Source organism: Gobio gobio, assembly GCF_949357685.1.
Source record: "Gobio gobio genome assembly, chromosome: 5".
NCBI lineage: Eukaryota > Metazoa > Chordata > Actinopteri > Cypriniformes > Gobionidae > Gobio > Gobio gobio.
In genome coordinates this window covers 12689176-12706158 of record NC_137101.1, presented here as the reverse complement: position 1 = coordinate 12706158, position 16983 = coordinate 12689176, and the positions used below count along the sequence as shown (strand labels likewise).

Genomic DNA, 16983 nt, shown 5'->3' with positions numbered 1-16983 from the left:
ATGTAAAGTATGAAGACTTTTTGCATTTAATTAATAAGACATATTTATATCAGAGGGTGTTCAGGAGGAGTATGATGACGTGAAGAATGTCGGAGAGTATATGAGTGACATATGTGGTACGTTACTGGCACCTTTTTTACTGAATAATTTTGGTTTAGTCTTTATATTGCTTTATATTATCAATTTCTCTTGTTCTGTTATAACAATAGCTAATTTAAATGGACTGAAAAAGTGTTCGTTATAATATTTTTTAAAGTTGATACATGAATTTGCTCTTGTTTTCTAATAACAGACTATGATGATGTGGAGGAAGATCCAGGAAAACAGTCAGGGACTGCATAACTCAAACCACACTCACCACCTCAAATCAAAGTGTTTAAGATCCTATTTACTGTATGTTTTAGCTGCAGTCCAGTAATGTTTTATGTTGTATTGAAATCTTCTAACTCAGCTAAAATTTCTGAGAAAAAATGCATTGCTTACAAAGTTTTTGTTTTTATTAACACACACACACACACCCAAGTGTGTTTGCGGATCATGCTTTTTTTGTAGCTATTTCACTGGATTGAAACATTTCTATCATAAAGAGTTATTTACCTTCAAGCCGTCACCTCAATAGTCTTTAACATTTCACAGCACCTTCAACTTATACAAATATAATTCCTTTTAAATGCAGACCCCCTGCTGTGAGTAATTATCAGAAAAGCATGTTCACTTTCTGACTGTCAGAAACTCTGCAGGACATAAACATGACTTGCACTCTGAGCCGAAACCTTCAGTGTTTAAAACTTATTTTTTTAATATAGAGACCCTGTTTGTTTCATGTGTTTGTTTTAGATTTGCTTAAATGTTGTTTTGCATTGATGTCCATATTTTCTATTAAAGAGTCGAAATCAGAATATGTGCATGGAAATTAGATTTTTTTGGGGGGGGAAATTGGAACGGCTGAAACATTTTTATTTCAACACTACAACAACACATTATTTTATACACAAATTGTCCTTTGCTATGTCTCTCTTACTTAGTATATTATTAACACCCAGTGCTCCTCAAGCCAGGACCGTTGTCAGTGTTTGTCATCTCTTCTCTGCAGGTGTTTGTGTTTTCCCACAATCACTCTCATGACAGCTGCATACATCAATCATCAAGGTCTACACTCCCGTTGCATGTCGCAATTTTCCCGCCATATCCTCCACTGGAGTCAGAAGAATCTAAGGTTGCTTTGGGCCATTTATATCCCACTGCCAGTTGTTTTTCTGCCTGACCAAGGGAACCCTCGGCATGATTGCTGGCACACAGCTGGCCCCGGGGCATATGCAAGTATGCGTTTCCCTCAGCGAGCCTACTCGCACAGACACTGTGCAAAGTCAGGGGTGGCAAGGAGCAGGTTTTGCTAGTTGCGCGCTACTGGCCCAACCGGACCTGGTTCCCAGAACTCATGCTCCTTGTGACAGCCCATCCCTTGTTCATTCCTCTGAGGAAGAACCAGCTTTCTCAGAGACGGGGCACCTATGGCACCCGCGTCCAGACTTTTAAAATGGTACTCCTGACTGTGCTGGCTTCTGTTAAGAGGGTAATGGACTTGCAGGCATTTTCCGGCAAAACAGACTTTCAGCTCCCTCCAAAGATTTTCTATTGGGTTCAGGTCTGGAGACTGGCTAGGCCACTCCAGGACCTTGGGATGCTTCTTACGGAGCCACTCCTTAGTTGCCCTGGCTGTGTTTCGGGTTGTTGTCATGCTGGAAGACAAAGCCACGACCCATCTTCAATGCTCTTACTGAGGGAAGGAGGTTGTTGGCCAAGATCTCGCGATACATGGTCCCATCCATCCTCCCCTCAATACGGTGCAGTCGTCCTGTCCCCTTTGCAGAAAAGCATTCCCAAAGAATGATGTTTCCAGCTCCATGCTTCACGGTTGGCATGGTGTTCTTGGGGTTGTACTCATCCTTCTTCTTCCTCCAAACACAGCGAGTGGAGTTTAGATTAAAAAGCTCTATTTGTGTCTCATCAGACCACATGATCTTCTCCCATTCCTCCTTTGGATCATCCAGATGGTCATTGGCAAACTTCAGATGTGCCTTGATATACATTTTTTTTGTTTAATTATTATTGTTTTTTTACGGCCGATCATTTAGCTAGATGAGGCCTCAGCTGGGATCGTGCAGAGCCTCTGAAGCCCTTCGGAGCACTTTGAAACTGCATTGATTTGGACTTTTAACCCATTGGTTGCCATTGAAGACCATTATGTGGAGAAAAATCCTGGAATGTTTTCCTCAAAAACCGTAATTCCTTTTTGACTGAAGAAAAAAAGTAGTGTAAATATTTCAATTACTTTATTAAAAGAATGTAACTGATTATACATGATTACTTTTTGATTACTTTTCTAAATTTCTAACAAATGTTTCTGGCTGAAGTCAAATGTTTTTCATTCGAATGTTTTTGACTTCAGGACGATGGAACCGGAAGTGAACAAGCTCATCATCACTTTGACAATTATGGTTTTTATGGGCCATTTGAAACAAACTACTTTTGTGTGATATGAGTAAATTTCACATTAGTCACAGGAATTATTTTGAGATTGTCAAAAAATTTAATTGTCAAAAATAATTGTAAGGTCTTTTCTGCCTTTAAATTTTTATTTTTTTTAAATCGCTATTTTGCAATAGTATTTAAAGAGTTGAGTTTATTGCGTGTCAGTGTCATGCAGTGTACACTCACAGTTGGTTATCGGTGCTTTTATCTCTTCTCAGCAGGTGTTGGGCTTTGATGCTGTAAATAAACTGGAGAGTTTCCTGTCTCCATTAAGTCAAATGTATATGTGTGTATGAGTGTGTGCATCCCCTCAGTGAGGCGTCTTGAGTGGGGAGGAGGAGTTCATCAGCACTGACAGTTTAGATATATATGGACAAAATCATAAATGCCTCGTCTGATTCGTCACTGAAGTTGTTTGATGATTTCCTATGTTCTGTCTAATAAGGTAACAGTGAGTGTGATTGGCGGGTGTCGGACCTCTTTCTCTCTCATTAGGGGGCTGAGAGGATGCCTGTACTTCTGTATCATCAGTGAGGAGAAGCTTGTACTGGACGTTGAGTCAACCAAGCAGAGGGAGATGGAGAGATGCCTGACACTCATTTTACTGTCTTCAGTTATTATACTCATCACAGCTGGTAAGTACTCAAGTAGAAAAAAAAATTAAGCATTGTTACTTTCAGGAATTATCTCAAGTGGCTAGAATTGTGTTTCTTAATTGCTTGTTTTAAAAGTGTTGACTGTAATGTGGTGTTAATTCAGATAACAATATAATCATATAAGTCACAATATGGCTCTATCTTTCTCTCTCTCTATCTCTCTCTTTCTCTCTGTCTTTCTCTCTGTCTCTCTCTGCATTTTCACAGTTCATTATACAGACCGTATGAATGTGAGGTTGGTTGGTGGTCACAGTCGCTGTGCTGGTAGAGTGGAGGTTCTTCATAGAGGTCAGTGGGGAACAGTGTGTGATGTTGATTGGGATTTGAGTGATGCTGCAGTGGTGTGTAGAGAGCTGGACTGTGGAGATCCTGTAGATGCTCTCTCTCAGGCATACTTTGGACAAGGTTCAGGACCAGTCTGGATGAGTCATCTCAGATGTGTTGGCTCAGAATCCACCCTGAAGGACTGTGGGTCAGCAGGATGGGGTAAAGCTTACTGTGATCATACTAGAGATGCTGGAGTCATCTGTTCAGGTAAAGTTTCCCAAACCCTGTCATCACATATATATTTCTATGTACCAAAAAACGTTTCATTTAACCCTCTCACCAATTATTTTTATTTTATTTTTTATACTTCATTTAAAAAAGTTAAGTTAGTTGTTCTGTATTGTAAATGTGTTCAAATTTAACTACTTCATAACTGTGTGTAGTCTGCATTGTGACTGATTGATTTTTATTTTATTTTTTTATTAAAAACTCATCGAATCCAGTCTTATTTTTATTATTATTTATTCCAAGTTCAAGTGTGACAAAAGTCCCAAGGTCTTGGACCACTCGGATGAACACCCTATGAATTAAAATAAAGGGAAGTTTCATACTTTAATTCATACTCATGGTGTTTTTTTTCTTTTTTAGGAGTCAGGCTGGTTGGAGGTTCTCGCTGCTCTGGGAGGTTAGAGATACTTGATGATCAGACGTGGGTGTCAGTGTGTGCCGCTGCCTTTGACCAGCAGGATGCAGAGGTTGTGTGTAGAGAACTGGACTGTGGAGCTCCTGTACAGGTGCTGGGAGAAGCTGCTTTTGGCAAAGGAGACGCTCAGATGTGGACACAATAGATTCAGTGCAGAGGAAATGAGTCTCAGATTCACCTCTGCCCAACATCACTGCATGTAAACAACTGTTCTCGTGACAACAATGTTGGACTGCTATGTGCAGGTTAGAGCAGATTTCTTGTACTTTACTGAAATCCAATGTCAAATATTTTATTTCTCTGTATGTAATATTTTTACATCTCTTTCTATGATTCTTCTTACAGACTTCTCTCTGTTGATACGTATATCTTTATCTGTTGTTTTCTATATTTACTATACAGATAGTGTGATTGTGAGGTTGGTTGGTGGTTACAGTCGCTGTGCTGGTAGAGTGGAGGTTCTTCATAGACGTCAGTGGAGAGCAGTCTGTGATAATGGTTGGGATATGACTTAAGCTGCAGTGGTGTGTAGAGAGCTGGACTGTGGAGAACCTGTAGATGCTCTGGGTGATGCTCATTTTGGACCAGGATCAGGATCGATCTGGATGAATTATGTCATGTGTACAGAATCAGACTCTGCACTGAAGAACTGTGGGTCCGCAGAATGGCTTGATTATAACTGTACTCATTATACAGATGCTGGAGTCATCTGCTCAGGTGAGCTGCTCTAAAATTCAACTTATTGCATTTTTTTTATTCTTTATTTATTATTTTTATTTATTCTCTCATTACTTCAGGTGTCAGGCTTGTTGGAGATTCTCCTTGCTCGGGAGGAGTACAGGTTCTTCGTGAGAGCAGCTGGGTTTCAGTGTGTGCCGCTGCCTTTGACCAGCAGGATGCAGAGGTTGTGTGTAGAGAGCTGGACTGTGGAGCTCCTGTACAGGTGCTGGGAGAAGCTAATTTTGGCAAAGGAGTCTCAGATTTCCCTCTGTCCAACATCACCTCACAAGCACAACTGCTCCCATGATGTTCACCAGGGGCTGCAGTGTGCTGGTAAGAGTTAGATTAATATGAGAGCAATCAATAGCATAACTAGGATCATATAGGCCCCAGTGTGAAAAACCTGTTGGGCCCCTTCCAAAATATAACACTGTAATTCTGTTTAATGTCTTGACCAAGTTGATACTCTCATGGCATCTTTTCACAAAACTATAAATGTCCTTTTTTGTCTCTCATTAAATAGTACCATCCTTAAATAAGGAATGTAGTGTGATATATTGTTTGAAATGAGTCATGTTGATATTTCAGTATGTTTTAGAGTGAGATGTTGTGCTTAATATACTAACGTACTGTACATACTGGGTAATTTAGAAGTTTCCAGGATATAAACAAGCGGACACCTGAGTAAAATCAGTAAAATCAGGCATTTACATCATTTATCTTAGTCTTTTAACAGGGCTGTTTAATTATGTAAAGATGTTGTGAGAGATCCAGAAATCTCAGTGTGACAATCCACTGCTGGGTTAAACCGCTGCTGTTAAGCTCCAAAAATGACCATAAAGTAGTCCATATTCTTTGTGCTCAGTGAGTCCTCTAAAAAAAGCTTTGTAATTACTCTATTGAGTAATAACTTAAATTTACTAATACATTTTAAATATAGTTGACATTTTTGACATCCCTTTCACTCATTTTGATTATTTTCCTTTTCTCTCTGTATTTCCCTCTCTCTTAGACAAAAAGAATGTGAGGTTGGTTGGTGGTCACAGTCGCTGTGCTGGTAGAGTGGAGGTTCTTCATAGAGGTCAGTGGGGAACAGTGTGTGATGATGACTGGGATTTTAATGATGCTGCAGTGGTGTGTAGAGAGCTGGACTGTGGAGAACCGGTAGATGCTCTGACTGATGCTCATTTTGGACAAGGATCAGGACCAGTCTGGATGAGTGTTTTAATATGTACTGGAACAGAGTCCACACTGAAGAACTGTGGATCAGCCGGATGGAATAAACCTATCTGTACTCATGATGGTGATGCTGGAATCATCTGTCCAGGTAAACAATGAATTAAATAAATAATTCACCAAAGAAAAGTACTATTCATCATAATTTTTCATAACAGAATATGAAGGCTGCTCTATTCCAAAAGTGAAAGTTATTTCAATTTGACAGATTTAAATTTAAGTTGTTATTCATTGAAAATACTTATTGGAGCTTGACAGTCGAGGTCTCCACTTAAAATGAAAATTCCCTTGTCAGTCGATGCACTGTGTAAACATACTGTAACTTTCAGAGCTCAATTTTCTTCTGAAAAGATTTAAACCATACTGAAATTCTGCAGCTTTGACATTAGACATATGTATCAACAACACACAATGTTACAAGTCAAAGGATAGATATGGCAAAGTATTTATTCCTAATAAATGAGTGGCTAAAATTTTGTTTTTGGGAGAAAAAAAAATAGAAAAGTGCAGCTTGAACATTCTGCATTTTCGGTATAAGTATTTTCTTTTATTCCAACAAACTATTAAACATCACGGAACTTAAAGAAACAATGTTTTGGTCGAGAAAGATGTTTCGGTTTTCATCCAAACACCATTTTCCCACACCTATAACGCAGTTTCAGAAACTGATTGGAAATGTATTGGCGGTTGGCAGACCAGCTTTCAGTGCATTACTGCCACCAACTGAACTGGAGTGTGGAGCATCAATGGGAAATGAGAGAAAGAAAAAAAACTATAGGAATAACATCTGCTCTGGCAAGCATACTATGTGGCCAACTTAGTAGTCAAGTGATTTTTACATATCATGTGCTGATCATGTGACTTTAGCTTGTGTATGTTGCCAGAGTTACTTCCTGTGCTTTTTACAACTTAAGATGGTGTTTGAATGGACACTGAAACATCTTGTTTCTTTTAAAGTAGTACAGCAATTTTCAATAAAGAGTTTATTGAAACATTTTAGCTGGATGCTATAGATATGATGCTTAAAGGTGCAGTGTGTAACATTTATGAATATCTATTGAAAGAAATGCAATATAACATACATAACTATGTTTTCAGTGGTGTATAAAGACCTTACATAATGAACCATTATGTTTTTATTATCTTAGAATGAGCCATTTCTATATACATACACTGCGGGTCCCCTTACAGTGAAGTCTCCATTTTGCACCGCCATGTTTCTACAGTAGCCCTAAACGGACAAACTTCTCTACAGAGCACTTGCTACTCTCTGCTGTCTCAGACGACAATATCTTTGTCCTGTGTCGGCCACCGTAGCTTCTCTATGTGCTTTGAAAGGGAGGTGTGAACGGTAAATGTTTGCAATTCGCAACCTCCCCGCTACAAGAAGCTACAATTTATACAGTGCACCTTTAAACATAAGTTTACACAGACACATTTCCTTCTGTTAAACAAAAGACATTTTTTAACAGGTTTGAAGAGATATGAGGGTGAGAAGATGAGGATAATTTTCATTTGGGGGTTTTCAATTTTAAAAATGATCAATTTGAACTGCAGTAAAAACACTACTTTTATGCTATATAAACAGGTCATAAACAGGTCAGGCTTGCTGCTGGCTCTCATCTTTGCTCTGGGAGGTTAGAGATACTCCATAATCGGACGTGGGTGTCAGTGTGTGCTGCTGCCTTTGACCAGCAGGATGCAGAGGTTGTGTGTAGAGAGCTGGACTGTGGAGCTCCTGCACAGGTGCTGGGAGAAGCTGCTTTTGGCAAAGGATACGCTCAGATGTGGACACAAGAGATTCAGTGCAGAGGAAATGAGTCTCAGATTTCATTATGTTCAATATCATCATCACACAAACACAACTGCACCATTGACAGTAATGTTGGCCTTATATGTTCTGGTAAAGTATGAAAATTCAGTCTCTTCATTTGTTTTTGATATTCTAACATGTCTTAGATACAAGATGTGATGTCATCAATCTTAAATGTATTGCATCTCCCCCATAAGCTCTCTATCCTTTATTCAGGTTACACTGATCTCAGACTGGTAAATGGCTCAGACTCCTGTTCCGGTCGAGTTGAACATCAGTACTTCGGTAAATGGGGCACAGTGTGTGATGCATGCTGGGATATGAGAGCTGCCAGTGTCCTCTGTAGACAGCTGAATTGTGGGATTGCTGTGTCTGTTGTGGGATCAGACTGGTTTGGAGAGGGAAGTGGTGAAATTTGGGCTGATGTGTTTGATTGTGATGGGAATGAAACAAAACTCTCAGAATGTTCCATCTCTTCATGGAGTCGAGCTGAACATTCTCATAGACGAGATGTTGGAGTCATCTGCTCTGGTGAGTCCTTTCATTTATTTTTGACTTCATCATGTAAAATGTAAAATTGATGTAGGCTAAAACATATTCTCAAACGTTATATATTTTATAGGGCTGTCAAAAGATTAATCGCGATTAATCGCATCCAAAATAAAAGTTTGTGTTTACATAATATATGTGTGTACTCTGTTAATTATTATTTATATATAAATACACACACAAGCATGTATATATTTAAGAAAAAAATATTATTTTTATATATAAAACATTTATATTTATATATATTATAGATTATATAAATGTATATACAGCATATACATACAAATATTTCTTAAATATATACATTAATGTGTGTGTATTTATATATAAATAATAATTAACAGACTACACACATATATATTATGTAAACACAAACTTTTATTTTGGATGCGATTAATCGCGATTAATCTTTTGACAGCCCTAATATTTTAGTAAAACATAAGAATTTCTCCTCAGGTTCCTCTCTGGCTGTTCATGATGGTCTGGTGCGGTTGTCTGGAGAGAGACAGTGTGAGGGGGAGGTGGAAGTTTCCATCCATCAGGTCTGGAGGAGAGTTCTGCTGGAGTCTCACTGAATCCTCTGTGGTCTGCAGACAGCTGGGCTGTGGCTCTGTGCTGAACTTCTCCGGCTCCTCTTCATCCAGTCCTGAACACAGTCATGAGTGTGTGACGGGCTTCCAGTGCTCTGGGAGTGAAGCTCATCTGGGGAACTGCAGCTCTCCACAAACTCTCAACTGCAGCTCCACACAACAGCTGTCAATCACCTGCCTTGGTGAGAAGAGCAAATTCTGGGCAGATTCTTCAGTTGTTAGTGATCAATAATGTGTTTTTCTCTCTCTGAATATCAGGTCGTGGGTCCATCAGGCTGGTGGGTTCTGGGGGAGACTGTGCAGGGAGGCTGGAGGTTTTTCACAGCGGCTCATGGGGGACAGTGTGTGATGACTCCTGGGATATTAAAGATGCCCATGTGGTGTGCAGACAGCTGCAGTGTGGAGTGGCCCTCAGTAACCAGCAGGTACCAGCCTGGTTTGGTCCTGGTTCTGGACCCATATGGCTGGATGAGGTGGAGTGTGAGGGGAATGAGACGTCCCTGTGGAACTGCTCTTCTCCAGGCCTGGGAAAACATGACTGTCAACACAAGGAGGATGTAGGAGTCGTCTGCTCAGGTAAAGTGGTTTTCAGTCAAATTTTAAGTAACCATTGCAAGTAATTGACCAGCAAGCACTATTTTCACTTTCTGCAAAGCTCATTATTGTTTTTGCCATTGAGATAAAATCGCTTTTTTATTATTATTTTATATTTTACACACAATTTTTTTATTGTAGTTTTTAACTAATTTACCATTATAAAATAAATACAAATGAATTTAACACTTTTTCCATCTAGAGTTTAAAGAAATCAGGTTAACTGAGGGCTGTGAAGGGAATGTGGAGGTTTTCTACAATGGATCCTGGGGGAATGTGTGTGTAAACCAGATTAATAGAGACACAGCGAGTCTGTTTTTAGCCTTATTGATTATTGTAATGCCTTGTTGGCTGGGGTGTCAAAAAGCTACCCTCAACAAATTGCAGCTAGTTCAAAATTCAGCTGCTAGAATCCTTACTAGAACTAGGATGAGAGATCACATCACTCCTGTTTTGGAGTCTTTGCATTGGCTCCCGGTCAAGTTTAGGGTTGATTTTAAAATCTTGATGCTTACGTACAAGGCTTTATGGGTCGGCACTGCAATATTTGTCTGAGGTTTTAATCCCCTATACTCCGACGCGTAATCTTCGTTCATCTGAAACTGGTCTCTTAGTTGTTCCAAAAACTCGTCTAAGACTAATGGGTGATAGGGCTTTTTCCTCATCAGCTCCAAAATGATGGAATTCTTTACCGATTGAGATAAGGCAAGCTCAATCCCTTTGCATTTTTAAATCTTGCCTTAAAAAAAAAATTTTAGGGTAGCTTTTTATTGAACATTTGTATCAATTTTATATCGTTTTTAATTGTTTTTGATTTAACATTCTTCATTTTTAATAATTTTTTCTGTTTTTGTTTATTTCTATTTTTGTGTACTATGTTTTGTCTGTTTCTGTAAAGCGCTTTGAGATGTACATTTAAAGGCGCTATAGAAAATAAAGATTTATTATTATTATTATTATAAGCGTGAGGAACATCAATTTAAAACATGCAGCAGACAAACTGAAAACAGATATTGAAAAGATGCATAAAACAGACATAGTCTTTTTCTTGTATTCTCACATTTCTGTGATTATTTTCACAAGCTCATATCATATCATCATTAAAGGTTTCCAGCTCAGGGTACACATGCAGTGAGTTACTGATGTCTGCCAGACAAGTCTGTCATTTTCTGAATGCCGTTTCTTTAGAAAAATTACTCATGTAAGTTTGGTAAACATTGTATTTGCACATTTTCTTATGCAAGTTTAAGAATGTAATCTCCGGATCTCTCTTTACGCAGATGATGTCCTGCTATACATCTCTGAACCTGAAAAGTCAATTCCTACGATATTAAACTGTATCTCATATTATAGTAGCTTATCTGGTTATAAAATATATTTATCGAAATCTATGGCACTTCCTCTTAATATTTCTACTTCAATTTACCTTTCATCTCTCTCACGTTTGAAAATAACAACAAATGTTTTTTAAATATCTCTGTATCTTTATTACACCAGTATTGGACAATCTATTTAATAAAAACTACACTCCTCTTGTTGATTTGATCAAAAAGACACCTTAATACCTGGTGTACACTCCCCATCTCCTTCCTGGGTAGAATAAATGTGATAAGAATGAATATTCTCCCTAAGTTTTTATATTTATTTCAATCCCTTCCAAGTTACTTGGCTAACCCTAATAAACAAAAATGCCCCGTATCAACTTTAACAAATGAACGAAACCAAAAGATAAGGGAGGTGTTGTTTTACCACACTTTCAGTTTTATTATTGGTCAGCACAGGTGAAGCACATGGTCAGTTGGTATAATGAAAGGACTGACTCTATGTGGCTTAACATGGAAGCAAAAACTTGTGCTCCCCTTCCAATAAAATGTTTACCTTACATTTTAAAGGGGTGGTAAAACACATTCTTTTGAAGGCTTGATTGTGTTTGTGGGGTGCACTGTAACATGTGTTCATGCTTCGTTTTAAAAAAATGGCCTTATTTTTCATATATTTGACCTTTATTCTACACTGCTCTGTCCCTCCTTGTAAAACGGTCTGATGGTTTCCGGGTTGTATGAAGCCAGTCCCTCAAAAATACGCAGTGGGCTCAGATTGGTTTGCTGGCCCAGTGTGTTGTGATTCGCTAACCGCAGTGCACGTTTATCGGAAACGTCACGCCCCTTCCCTTTACCGGTAGACTGTGCTTTGGCAGTAACATTATTAGAAACAATGTTTTCAATAAAACCATACCAATCTGAGCCCGAATCAGACCCAGAACATTTTAGTGAAGATGATCGAGCAGAACCTGAACAGTCCTCAAGAGTAAAGACTGCGGATCTATATCGCTACTGAATGGCACTGTTACTTTTGTATTTTTAGAACGATTATAGCCAAATATCTGTCGCAAGAACTATTAACCCAAAACAACACTAAACACTGGCTTTACTAGTAGCCAAATCACACACAGAACCATGTTTAGCAAGCCTGTAGATAAACAATACATAAAAGCTATAATCAAAGAATCATTTACACTAGTGCCAAGTTCGCTGTTGAGATTTTAACGTTAGTGTTTGTAACATTAGGTGTTCGTCGGATAACGTTAAGTATGAATGAGCATTTAACAGACTGGTTTGCAGAACAGCGCTGTCATCTGTTTACTTCCTTGCTACAACCTATTACAGGAAAACACATCGATGAAAAATAAAACAGACTTACAGGTTGTGGCCCGTAAACAGCTTCTGTTTGTAAATCCAGCTTTCAGGACAAGCCGTTGTGTGATTCCTGAATTGAACTCGCGAACACAGTTTTCCTCCGTGAAATGTGCAGCGCGCGAGTCGTGCATCCACGTACTGGCAGTGTTTTTTTCACGCAGCTGACGTTGTGCATATCCTGCCTTGAACTCGCGAAGATTGTGGATGTTTTCCTCCGTGAGATGTGCTGCAGGGAGCCCCGCGCGTGCCTGTTCCCCGCTGTCTCATACGCATGTGCATTTAACATGCTGTATGTTAAACGCTCTGCAACGCACCCCCTCCCAAGGAAGGCTGAACAGAGCAAGTACCCCAGACCAGCAATCCAGATGAAAATAACAGCGTTTCCTTGGCATCGCGGCAACAACACTCCAGCCTAACTATACCACAACAGTGCCGCGATACAAAATGGCCTCACCCCACCTTATTTAATATTCTCGGAGGAGGGGTTTATGTAAATATTGAGCCTGGTGATGTCACCAACCCTGGAGGAATGTCTGTAGTCGCCTACTGGCCGTTTACTGATTTCTTTAAAAGCAAATATCTCCCTTTGCTTTAAACTTTGAATGTTGTAACTTTGCAGATGTTGTTTATGCTCAAGCAGCAACATTACACGCTAGCTAAAGTTAGAATAGTGAAATCGTGGTTTACCACCCCTTTAAATATGAAAAAAAAAAATATTATTTCAAACACTCTTTTGGCATTGAGAGATGTCAGAGCATATCTTAAAATCCCACCCAATCTATCTCCTATTAACCCTGAATTTCCTGTTTCTTTGCATAATGTCTGGTTCAAATCTGGGATTTCAAAAATGTCTTGCTTTTTTTTTTTTTTAGGTAAAACACTAAAATCCTTCCAACAATTATCATATCAATATAACATACCACAATAAAAAAAATTCAAATATCTTCAGTTGGGTCACTTTATAAAACCTTGTCTGATAATGGCAAATTGAGATTTGAACTTACTCGCATTGAGCAGATTGTGACAAATCATTTCTCTAAAAGGTTAATATCTGTCATATATGATGCTTTGTCTGACACATGTACTTCCTCCTTAGAGAATCTGAAGAGTGTTTGGGAAAAGGATTTAGGTCATATAATCGATAATGTAGATTGGTCTGCTGTATGTAATAATTTGTACCTTAAGTGTACTTCATTGGGGAAGTGAACTTAACTATAAATGTATTAACAGAATCTATCTCATCACCAATGCGTCTAAAAAAAGATTTATATAAACTCCTCTGGTCTCTGTTTTAATTGTAAAAAGCGCAAGGGAACATTTCTTCGCTGCTTTTGGTATTGTGATAAAATCATTCCTTTTTGGACCAAAATACATAATTTCTTACAAGTTGCAATTTCGTTTCTCTTTAGAATTGTATCTGTTATCTATTGGAGTGGAGACAATGATTGACTCGCATGCAAAACACCTGTTTTAAATTTTGGTTTATTTAGCAAAGAAATGTATATTGTTACTTTGGTCATCCCCTCAGGTAGCCTACCTTCTTTCAAAATGTGGATGTCCCAAATATCTACATTACTTCCACTCGAGAAACTCACTTACGATAAGCATCAAATTCTAAGGACTTTTAGCGAATATGGACACCTCTTTGGCACTATGTTAATAATCTTCCCAGATTTCTTATTCTATTGTGTACAGGTGCTGGTCACATAATTAGAATATCATCAAAAAGTTTATTTATTTCACTAATTCCATTCAAAAAGTGAAACTTGTTTATTATATTCATTCATTACACACAGACTGATATATTTCAAATGTCTATTTCTTTTAATTTTGATGATTATAACTGACAACTAAGGAAAATCCCAAATTCAGTATCTCAGAAAATTTGAATATTACTTAAGACCAAATACAAAGAAAGGATTTTTAGAAATCTTGGCCAACTGAAAAGTATGAACATGAAAAGTATGAGCATGTACAGCACTCAATACTTAGTTGGGGATCCTTTTGCCTGAATTACTGCAGCAATGCGGCGTGGCATGGAGTCGATCAGTCTGTGGCACTGCTCAGGTGTTATGAGAGCCCAGGTTGCTCTGATAGTGGCCTCAACTCTTCTGCATTGTTGGGTCTTGCATTTTGCATCTTCCTCTTCACAATACCCCATAGATTTTCTATGGGGTTAAGGTCAGGCGAGTTTGCTGGCCAATTAAGAACAGGGATACCATGGTCCTTAAACCAGGTACTGGTTGCTTTGGCACTGTGTGCAGGTGCCAAGTCCTGTTGGAAAATGAAATCTGCATCTCCATAAAGTTGGTCAGCAGCAGGAAGCATGAAGTGCTCTAAAACTTTCTGGTATACGGCTGCATTGACCTTGGACCTCAGAAAACACAGTGGACCAACACCAGCAGATGACATGGACCAACCCCAAACCATCACTGACTGCGGAAGCTTTACACTGGACCTCAAGCAACGTGGATTGTGTGCCTCTCCTCTCTTCCTCCAGACTCTGGGACCCTGATTTCCAAAGGAAATGCAAAATTTACTTTAATCAGAGAACATAACTTTGGACCACTCAGCAAAAGTCCATTCCTTTTTGTCTTCTGACGCTGTCGCCGCATTCACACGGGGCGTCGGCGTCAACGCTTCTCGTTGACTTTGAATGGGTGACGTCATGCGTTGCCGAACTGAATTGTGGGTTCCGTCGCGGCGCTTCACTCGCGTTGCAAGCGGCAAAAGTTGAAGATTTCTCAACTTTTCAAGCGCCAACGCAGGCGTCATCCAATCAGATCACCCTATGCAAATATCCTAGAGCAGACGCTAGCCAATCGCGTTCGTTTAAAACACAGGTGAATGAAGAGTGAATGAAGAGTGAAGAACGATCTAAAATGGAGGAAAAGCTAATAATTGCGTTGGGTAATCTTTACTACAACACATTATTATTTACATACCGGGACACAAACTGGAGAGACCAGGCCTGGAAGGAGGTGGCAGAGACGGTTGGAGAATCTGGAATGTATCATGCTTGTATTCTGTCCGTGTACTCTGTTTATCATTGAATGACAGGCAGCATATCATATCATGTGTGGTTCAAATAGGCGCTATCCCCCAGCCAAATGAGGAATAAAATATTAAAGTGATCAGTTTTCATACACAAAATAGTCTCACAGACTAGCTGTCAAAAAAGGCGCTTTTTTCGGTTGTGTTGTGTTCCAAGCGGCAAGTAATGTGATTAGCTGTTGTCACTATGACGGTCGCGTCAGCACCAAGCTTCAGCCACGCCCTCCGTCAAGCGTTGACGCCGACGGCCCGTGTGAATGCGGCGTGTCTGTTGTTCAAGAGTGGCTTGACACAAGGAATGCGACAGCTGAAACCCATGTCTTGCATACGTCTGTGCGTAGTGGTTCTTGAAGCACTGACTCCAGCTCCAGTCCACTCTTTGTGAATCTCCCCCACATTTTTGAATGGGTTTTGTTTCACAATCCTCTCCAGGGTGCGGTTATCCCTATTGCTTGTACACTTTTTTCGACCACATCTTTTCCTTCCCTTCGCCTCTCTATTAATGTGCTTGGACACAGAGCTCTGTGAACTGCCAGCCTCTTTTGCAATGACCTTTTGTGTCTTGCCCTCCTTGTGCAAGGTGTCAATGGTCATCTTTTGGACAACTGTCAAGTCAGCAGTCTTCCCCATGTTTGTGTAGCCTACATAACTAGACTGAGAGACCATTTAAAGGCCTTTGCAGGTGTTTTGAGTTAATTAGCTGATAAGAGTGTGGCACCAGGTGTCTTCAATATTGAACCGTTTCACAATATTCTAATTTTCTGAGATACTGAGTTTGGGATTTTCCTTAGTTGTCAGTTATAATCATCAAAATTAAAATAAATAAATATTTGAAATCAGTCTGTGTGTAACGAATGAATATAATATACAAGTTTCACGTTTTTAATGGAATTAGTGAAATAAATAGACAGAACTTTGATTAAATAATCTGGTCCACATTGTAAAGCATTCTGTACAAGAACCACTAAATTGTAGACCGGAAAAGACCACATGACTGACATGTAGGCCTAAACCAACCACACATTCCATCATTCTTAAATCTGTGGAGTTTAATTAGTTCAAATATATAACTTTAGCCTGTGGAACAGTGGAATTATGAATGTGCAAAACAAGGCGCTTTAGCAGAAATGTAGTCCGTGGCTCTCTCTGCTGGTCACAAGGTGAACAACAGGCTTATCTTCACTGATACTTATGGTTTTTGTGGGCCACCCCTAAGAAAACCACTTTTGTTCAATAAAGTAAATTTCACATTAGTTACAGGAATTCTTTTGAGATAAGGTTTCACAAAATTAGCTTTAAGAATCATTCGTTTTAGGGTATTTTCTGTATCTCATTTATTTAATAAATTCTTACTTGTGCACTTTGCTCTTGGTATGCATTTACTTTTTTAATAGCTGTTTTGTTTCTTGTTAATGTCACGCTAACATGCATTGATAGACAGTGTTAAGGATATTTACAGTTAGTTATCAGTGCTTATATCTCTTCTCTGCAGGTGCTGGGCTTTGATGCTGTAAATAAACTGGAGAGTTTCCTGTCTCCTGTTAGTCAAATACGTTTGTTTGTTTGTTTGTGT

The 16983-nt window shown here is 39.0% G+C and overlaps 1 protein-coding gene and 1 pseudogene across 2 annotated transcripts in view; both read left to right on the top strand.

The window, feature by feature from the left end:
- The window catches only part of LOC307126079 (scavenger receptor cysteine-rich type 1 protein M130-like), a gene marked incomplete at its 5' end in the record, with an annotated part of 51820 nt that extends 50923 nt beyond the window's left edge, over positions 1-897 (top strand). Inside the window, 2 exons of the mRNA XM_079816451.1 lie at positions 54-116; positions 293-897. Coding sequence (XP_079672577.1) covers positions 54-116; positions 293-342 — 113 coding nt within the window. The 3' untranslated portion in view covers positions 343-897. The remainder of the gene's footprint in view (positions 1-53; positions 117-292) is intronic.
- Positions 898-4382: 3485 nt separating this feature from the next.
- LOC307126077 (scavenger receptor cysteine-rich type 1 protein M130-like) lies at positions 4383-16916 on the top strand (annotated as a pseudogene). Its single transcript has 10 exons — positions 4383-4403; positions 4855-4875; positions 4956-5211; positions 5891-6205; positions 7703-8017; positions 8144-8458; positions 8933-9248; positions 9325-9642; positions 9863-9970; positions 16903-16916. The product of its transcript is annotated as a scavenger receptor cysteine-rich type 1 protein M130-like (transcript).
- The last annotated feature ends 67 nt before the right edge of the window (positions 16917-16983 follow it).